This window comes from Hyalella azteca, unplaced genomic scaffold (genome assembly GCF_000764305.2).
Source record: "Hyalella azteca isolate HAZT.00-mixed unplaced genomic scaffold, Hazt_2.0.2 contig14264, whole genome shotgun sequence".
In the NCBI taxonomy this organism is placed as follows: Eukaryota; Metazoa; Arthropoda; class Malacostraca; order Amphipoda; family Hyalellidae; genus Hyalella; species Hyalella azteca.
The window spans coordinates 155830-164819 of NW_025944155.1; the positions used below are offsets into that span (position 1 = coordinate 155830).

An 8990-nucleotide genomic window follows, 5' to 3' on the forward strand; every position below is an offset into this window, starting at 1 on the left:
CTGAAAAATTTCATTTAATAGATTCATAATTGAATAAAGAATGGCAAAAAAGCCAGCTGAAAATGATGCAAGGAAGTAAAAATATTCAAACTTAGTATAATAGGTATAATTATAAATAAAATTGATAACTAATTAATATTACAAGGAGATAAATAATGATAAAAATGAATAAAAATTTCTATGATGAACCACAAACATGCATGGAACGTTGCAGTCCAGTCTTTCCTCTGGGAACACTTATTGTTGCTGTTAAGAAAACTCTTAAGAAAAATAATACTCTGGTTCTTTAGACACTTTCTCATTCCAGCTGGAATTAATAATTTTGGAGAATCTAAATGATAAGAGGAAGAGTTATGAAAACAAAATGATAAGAGGAAGTAGGAAGAGTTATGATAACAAAATAAGTAACCAAAACATGAGCAGCCGCAGGAGGGTAGTGAGCCAGCGTCACCTGACAGTCAAGTCAGAGACCTTAATCGCTAATCTTAGTCATGACTAAATCATTACAAATTAGTTGAGTTCTCATAACATGCCGAACTGATGAACACATTATTATGAAATTTCTGGCACGAGTGTGTACGTCAATTGAAGAAATAGGAAAAATGTGAATTGTGAACTAACATGTTGGCAATGAGACTTGTCCTTGGTCGTATAGAGCCACGGAACAATCACAACCTCTTGTAGATGATCCATTTATATGAGAAAATTCAAATTGTATGAAAAACCAATTGTTAGACAAAATAGTAATTCCAATCTAATTTTTATCTTCACTTGTCGTGTTGTTACCATATATTTTTCTAGTTATCGCTACAAGACAGACACCATATAAGCCATACATGATCACCACAGTAGTAGCACACAACTTAATGAGAATATGATGGTAAATCAACTATTTACAACTGTACATAAATACGCAGAGAAAGATCGAATCGCTATCTCATGTTCTTTCAAATAACTGAGAGTATGAATACATATTCCTTTATAACCTTTAAAATTCATTGATTAGAAACAAATAATAATTTCGACTCTCAGAGAACTCTTGACGTCTGCTTTTTTTCTCAACGTAAACTAACAAAATAGATTATAAATGGTAGGTAATTCAGGTAGTGAGGTAAGTTGGAAATTCATCTGGGGAGCTAAGATACAAAACAGTGCGCTCAAAATAGCAATTAATTTCTTCAATGATAAAAAAATGAAGCCCGCCTACGTTCCATGGAGAGAACCTTCCATTGACAACAATTCTCCCACACCTGAGTTTGTCATAGCGAGTAGCTAGCACGGCCAAATTATTCTGCCTTTAGGCCAAAGTACATCACTTTCCTCATTCTAAGAAATATTGTTCACAAAAGAACATAAATCTTGAGTAAATTCTGTGAAAAATCTTTAGGAGAAAGTAAATGTTTATGGCTGTTGCTTCATCAATTAACTACTCAAAAAGGCCGTACACAGTGCGCACAGTACTCAAATATTTATTGGTAGAATTGACGATGATAATGGTCGTATTAACCCTTTTTGCACGGCCAACCATCAACATTTCCTTTAATTCTCTTCAGCTCAGTTAATTCTTGTTACCAGTTCGGCAACGCGTACAGCAATCCTAACGCGACAGCAAAAATTAATATTAATAACAATTCTACCATAATGCTCACGGAACGCCGCGAGGAACAAGAACATAAGCTGGTAGTTCCCAGTCACGCTCCAGTAAATTTCTTAAAAACGAAGGCACAATCAGCGGTACAGGTCACTGTTCAACATCCAGTACGGTGATGAAATAAATCACTTCGTCGTAAGTCAAGAACATTTCGACCGGCGAAAAGACTAATGTTTCAATTTTAGTCCACGCATAAAACTAAAACAAATTAACGGTGATACATTATAATTCTTATCCGAAATCGAGCAATGTATACGTCGCATCAACGAGTGTCAAAGACGAGTTGATATCGAAGAAATATCTTTGTTATCAATCGCAAAAATATAATGGGATCAAACCACAGCAACGGCAAAAGAGAGCTAATACAGAAACAAGAAGGCGAACATATCACCGCATTCACGTCGACTGCACGTGTGAGATTAATTATAAGCACATTTCTACTAACTGATTACAGTATATTATTTTAAAAGTACAAGTTATATCACAATTTTTTTAGCAGGATGCCACATACGGTGGTAGAAGCTTCACTCGTATACCAGTAAGCATCCATTATCGTGGTTTTGACATTACTTAAGATTAACCTTAAAGGGATATAAAGAACCATGATACCCTAGAAGTTCACTACGCTATTCCTTACTTATATATTGAGGAATATAATTGAGAAATCAAGTACGTCAAAGCAAACATCAAACCATGGCATTCCACAATTTTCCATAGAAATTCCACCAACAGTACGAAAAAAGTTGACAAATCGTACAATCCAAGAATAATATAATTTAAATACGAAAAAATGCCCCGAAAAAGAGTAAAGTGAAAACAGTCCCAACATAAAAAAAATTTCAAGCGGAGAGTTCCTTGTACAAGACATACATAAACTACGTTCTAGAAACGTAGAGCGTAAATCTGGTCACAAACAATGAAATGCGACCAACTGCTAAAACGCAACGAGTGGTCCATCATTCATCTTGTTATAACGAAAACATTTATATACAATAATTAAATGGATGATGGCAGCATCTTTGTAATTAGAAAATATAATCTCTTATGTTCAAAAAAGATGTGGCTCGCAACAAAGGAAGCCATGACTCAGGAGCGGTTGACACCTGCACATAACAAGGCAGTCAATCGGGTACAGCACAAAAACATAGCGAGTTAAAATAAACTAAATATCAACACTTCAAAGTCAATTCCTTCATAAAAATTCCGTATTATAAACAGCTTCCGGCTTGTTCTTCTGAAACAGTCACATCGAAGAAGTAGAAATTAACTATCGTTGTTGCAATGAATTCTTAATCTGATAACAAAGTATCGGCATACTCGAAAAGACAATACACTAATTCGAACGCAGTTTCATAAAAGGACACAGCATGAACGCCTTAACAGTTTGGATTCAAGAAGATTGTTCAATTTATTGTTTAAAAAAACAACCTTACCTTCGTTATTGAAAATCGTTTCTCAACAGCTGTGCACTGTTACACAATCTGTCTTCTTGGCGACGTTCGCAACGCCCGAACAGTTCACAGATGACGAAGGTTCAGGGACGACAGCAGCAACATCGGACGTATCAGCAGTTTTGCTTTTAGCACTCGGTGTTGACTTGTTCGAACTTCCCTTGTTGCTTTTGCCCTTCTTGTGACAGCTTGGATTGGCTGGCTGAGACTTGGTATCTTTAGAATTGTCTCCTTGCGAATGTTGAGGTTTGTTTTCTTTATCGTTGTGAGGCTGAGACTTTCTTGCTCCAGAAGGCTCTGAATTGTGTTTTGTTAATTTTTTATTCGATGAGGAAGATGCTTGAGAAGATTTTGAGGATCGTCTCTTTTCGAGAACATTGTCAGGGGTTTCAGAAGTGCTAGAACTAGGAGGCTGTCTGCTTGGTCGTTTGCTAGGACTCGAATTAGATCTTTTACTAGAAGTATTGGTTGAAGAAGAGGAGTTACTATGGCTTGGTGAACTAGAAATTTGCTTCCCAGATGACAAAAAGGAAACGGAGGGGGAAGAGTTTGAGGAACTTTCGGTTGCAGAAGAAGGAATATTTTTAGTAGTATTAGTTGAAGCAGATACAGGCGTAGAGGCATTTGCCGAGTTGTTGTTCTTATTATTTGGTGTGATACTACTGTTTGAGACAGTGGCTAGAGGAGAAGGCTCGTGCGAGCTGTGGGAACTCAAGCGAGTTCTTTTTCCCGTTCCACTGCCATGTCTTGATCGAGAGCCACTCTGTAAACAAACGTACGTAAGTGGCTGGAATGGTAAATTAAGTAGTATATCTGCTCCAAATGATAATCCGCTATTAATTATTCGATATTCTCAGCCAATCCTAAAAAGCGAACAAAGAAATATAAAAAATTAGCAAAACTTTTAACATCATTCGGGAATTATTACAAGTCACAACAGGGTTCCTTAAAGCAGCATCAATCGCACATCTCAATGCTCACCTGTGATCCTGACATCCTCCTGTTTTTATAGGCTGCAATAGGAGAGTGGGAACTGTTGTGGTCAAATGCTCTGTCTCCTTCAGAAGCTCTTCTCTTCCGGTTTGCGAAGTGGAACCACTGGCCGCTACTAGGAGGGGCAATAGCCGGCCCTTCCTGGGGGAGACCATTGTACCAGGACACAAACGCGACAGGAGGCGGAGTCGATGGGTCGCTGCTCTCTAAATTCGCGGAGAAGTAGCGCGTGCGCCCCAAACGCGCGGCTTTTCTGGCCTGGCGGGCCAGATCGTACTCCTCAGGCTGCACAGCAACAAACATTATATTAAATAATGGGTACATCTTTATAAATTTAAAGGGAGGTTCAAAGACATAGATGGTTTAAAAAAAATGTGTGGGAGATATGGGTCCTTAGTGTAACAAGATTTCACTAAAGAACTAACCAAAATTATCAAATAGATCGAAACTAGAAAAGTTAATTTTTCGAGACGAAGAAGCAAGAGACACTTTTGTTTTTGAAATGATATAATGTAACAGACACACACAGAAACACAGCAGAAATTTCATATTACTACACGGATAAACTCTCCATATGTTGCAATCTTAACACAGCCACCCAACTCCACCCAAATTATGTAATGTTCTCACCGTTTCAATCCGGAAGTCTTCGATGGTTTTATACTTCACCAGTTTCTGTTTTATTCTCTCATCTACTTGGAGTTTCTTCGCTTTTTTGAAGTACTTCAGGAAAGCCCAGAATTTTTCAAGACCGTACAGTTGGTTGCGTTCGACATCGCGCAGTGTTTCTGTTTGGAAGTCGGCAAAGAGGTCAGCGCGGAAGCGCTTCTCGAGGCCGTAGCTGTAGAAACGGAACAGGCATTCCAGACCGTACCTAAGGAAGGAAGAAAGTGAGATATAAATATTTGCTATCATATTATACTTTGTAAACATTTAGTTTACAACTTTTGAAAATCAACTCTAGCGCATGGCACAGATGAATGAATCAATTTACCATATTAAGCTTAATTTCAACCTTCAATGCTGCCTTAGTCAGCAGTTTGGGAATAGAGAATATGAACAAGTATTTATTTCACCTGCACTATGTCAAAAGTCTGAACAATTCACGTTAACGGAGTTAATTGTCCGATTTTAGTCCTTTACAGTTAAAAAATTTTCTCATTATAGCATTGTGCTCCTTAAGACTTAAGACACAATAAATTTTCCGACCTGTACTGCACTTCAGCATCTTCGTTGGCCAGCTTGCGGAATTCTTCATACATTTTCTTATTGAAGGATTCGCGCAGGAAGAACGACCAGAAGCGATACAGCGTGTTCATCTCCTGGCTTCGACCAATGCCATACCGGTGACGCTCTGCACAAAGATCACCATTGGTTACCAATAACAAACTGAGAAAACGGAACGATCATATTTTTTAGACGATGATTGAGCAACCACTAAGTAGTAGGTAAACTGTTGGTCCGTTGGGTGTGAGAAAACAAATAAGTTATGCATGCTTCTCCCTCATCCTGGTCGTAAAATAATTTCATAGGGCATGATAAATATTTGTGAGCAGTCAGCACTAAGCAGCAAAAGTACTTAAGAACACACGTTGCGCTAGATTCAGCAACTCTTGTGCAAGTTAGGAGTTGAAATACTAACCCTTGAGACATCTGAGTCTGTATCTGCAGTACTCAAACTGCGTGAAATTGTTATCCTGCAGCAAGGCATGAGAAGGGTGCTGGAATAAGGGCAGTTCCCCGGCGGGCGTTGTGTCAAACGAGCTGTTCATTGACGCCTGACTGCCGACGCTCGTAGACGCAGTGCCGTCGTGCGCGTGGGGCGTGACATCGTTGTCACGAGGCACGTCGTGCACACGCGAGTCAAGGAGCCAACCCACGTGCTTTTCTACTGGCGGGTCGTGGCTGTGACGCGTCTTTTGCTTCAGAGGCTGCCGAGTCAAGACTTGACGAGCTGTGCCTCCGTTGCTGGTCTTGGTTACGGGGTAGAATCTGTGAAGTAAACGAATTATAGTTAAGAACACAGGCGCGGCAACTGACCTGGTGAGGTTACGTGAGTCGTGCCGCTGCCTCTGCCGCTTTGCAGGAGCGCATGCGGTGGCCGCAGGAGCAGAGCCTGAAGCCTCGCTGCTGCTGCTGGGGACGCTCCAAGCCCCTGATGTGGGCACCTGACTGGCCTGTGGTACAAGTACAACTTATTTTTACCGAGTAATCTTCTCTTCATAAGCTTAATGTGAAAAATTTAACATATGAACTTTAAAAATGTTAACAATGAACCAGATTAAACAAATGCCATCATTAAAAACCATTTCGAGAATTTACACATATTTTTCTCAGAGTATTTTTTAGAACCAAAAAACAAAAATACACAGGTCATAGAAGTCCTAATATAACAGAAAAATTCATTTAGCCGTTGCAAAACATGACAGCCGCTATGCTTACGGCAATCGAGTGAATATTTAACGCACCGATAATTAGTGTACACCGATTGTCCTTCGCGCATTCATAAATCGTTGTCAATAATATTCATGCCTAAATTACTGGTAACAACAATTCCTGTCAATAGACAAAACAGAGAAAGAAGATCCTTGACTGTGCTGATCTCACATCAAAGGCGGAAACCAAATAATGGACGTATACTAGAATAAACATTGACGCTAAATATCATAGCCCCATAATAAACGCAGGGCGATCTCACCACTCAGAGAAGCTGTGGTGGCGCGCGTTCATGTCGCACTCGTCCTCGAAATCAAAGTCTAGCTCCTCACGCGCGTCGCTGGCGTGCTTCTTGGAGGCAGAGGCGGGAGGCTTGGGTACCTCAGCTGTGGCATCGGCCGACTCTGGAGTTCCGTTTTCATCACCTTCTGCATAAAATATAAAACAGGTTAAAATAGCAAAGAAACAACAAAAAGCTATCGAGAGACAAATTTTTTCTAAGGATAATTACCAGGCTAGTCAAATTAATACATAAACTCTGTTTCAAGTCCTACTGACTCATCATCTGCTGACATTTGTATACTAGATTACTAGGTAGAGACAGAAGCAAATCGGAAGCTGTCATGAAAACTTCGCTCGCACAGAAAAGTTTGCCCGAGCTCTGAGCATCGAAGATGCACGGTCCTTCTACATACGTCATCCTTGTAGGAGGACAAGACATAACTAAAGAAATTTATAAAAAAAAACGACAAAAGACTTCTACATAATTATTAAGTGAGCTAATGAAGTGCGCATGCGAAAAAAACCGTGCAATATATTATTCGAATCAACAACTACAGTTATACGAACTAGCTCATGTGAAACCAGTGACACTAATGAGCACATATCTAGCACAAGTTTGAAGAAATTCAATGTGAAACAACTATCATTTCCCAAATTTTTGGTAAGTAAAAATCGAGATAATTTCAATATAACGCAGCTTAATTTTATGTCGGCAAGAAACTTGTTAAACTTATTATTTTTTTACTCTAAACAAAATCTATGTGTGCTGAATTATTTCCAAGCGCACAAATGGAAGCATACGCAACTGGCATCGAGAAGTGCATCGGAAGAAAGTGTTTGTCTGAATAAGGGCTTTTTCCTTACAATTTTAATAGCTGAGATTTGTCGGCATCAGAAAATTCCAAGCTTTAGTACTGCCTAAGCAATTAGTTCGCTAGTCAACGGAATATTGTTCTTCATAATTACGTTATCACGGTAAATTGTTTCAAACGATAAAGAAACAGTCACTATCGAAATTTCAACGTTGTTATCTGACACTCCACTTTAACATTCGCAACAGATTTAGCTATGACAATAATAGCTCATTTAACCATCGCTGTTCTTTTCCTATATAAATAAAATTAAGAAATCGGCAGCTACTGTTTTCTTAGCACTTACATCGAAACAGGCCTTTATCATTTAAACCAATTTAGGTTCGCTTAGAACTAAAGAACATGAATACCCGTAAGAAGGTAAATTTTAAATTTTGTCGTTTAAGAAGATGAAATAAATCCAAATGATAAAACGCTCATTCTCTAACGGAATTTTTTCCTGCACAAGTTTAAGCCATCTGCGAATTATGCTTCTACAAATTATACATCAAGCAGAAACTCTCAACGCAGTAGTGTCTCTAAAATCTAGTTTCGATCATTTCGACCATATTCCATTATATCATTAGGCTAATACCAAACATCTCTTAACCTAATCCGTCCATTATTATTTATCGAGAGGGATTAAACCACGCTATATTAACTGCTAGAATAATCACATATCAACTCGACCTCGTAGCTCCACAAAATGGCTTTAGGTCTCCTAAGAATATTTCCTCCAACATCAACTAATTTAGAGTCACGACCCATCAGACGACAGAAGTAGTGCTTGTAAGAAGTTTACTAGCGCTTAAGATAGCTATCTATTTCGTGCCGGACTTAAGATATAATGTTACGTCAAAGGTATTTGATCTTTGCAGTCTTCCAGGCTTGCGGCCTGATCCACTTAGGCGTAGGGGTGGGACGGTAGATTCTTTCCGTGGCGAGCGAAGGTCCGCTCCGGCTTCTTGCACGTACAAGTTCCAGTATCAAGGTAGTGGGGCTTGGTCTGGGTGATGGGGTGATGGGCTCAGTGCAAGTACAGTTTCGCGGCGTATGACCGGTAGGCGGTGTTATTATGGAATTATGCTAGATCTCTGGTAGTAGGTTGCATTCCATCAAGTATCGTCCGAGATTGTCGGTTCTAAAGTTACTTCGCTGGTCTTCCCGTATAATTCTGGAGAATATCTCGTCATGATCAAGGGCTGATGTGTTAGGGTAACAGTTTCGTCGGATGTCGCTGTTGCTAGCACACTCTGCTAAGACATGCAGCAGTGTCAGGGGTACCAGGCAGTCACCACAGTATGGGCATAGGACGGCGCTCAATCA

The 8990-nt window shown here is 39.4% G+C and overlaps 1 protein-coding gene across 1 annotated transcript; it reads right to left on the reverse strand.

Moving 5' to 3' along the window:
* Positions 1-1156: 1156 nt before the first annotated feature.
* On the reverse strand, positions 1157-6747 carry LOC108682715 (la-related protein 1). The gene is made up of 8 exons (XM_018171948.2): positions 6703-6747; positions 6136-6272; positions 5738-6087; positions 5305-5449; positions 4726-4969; positions 4084-4380; positions 3085-3865; positions 1157-2754 (listed from the first exon to the last, which is right to left on the reverse strand). The coding sequence occupies exons 1-7, from the start codon at positions 6745-6747 to the stop codon at positions 3107-3109; spliced, it is 1977 nt and encodes a 658-aa protein (XP_018027437.1). The 3' UTR covers positions 1157-2754; positions 3085-3106.
* Between the last annotated feature and the right edge of the window lie 2243 nt (positions 6748-8990).

Coding starts and splice junctions, on each gene's coding strand:
- LOC108682715 (XM_018171948.2), bottom strand. CDS start 6,747: ATGTTTATTCTAGTATACGTCCATTATTTGGTTTCCGCCTTTGAT. Junction 6,273..6,702: donor ATTTGGTTTCCGCCTTTGAT/GTGAGATCAGCA, acceptor CTTGTACCACAG/GCCAGTCAGGTGCCCACATC. Junction 3,866..4,083: donor GGAGGATGTCAGGATCACAG/GTGAGCATTGAG, acceptor GTTTGTTTACAG/AGTGGCTCTCGATCAAGACA.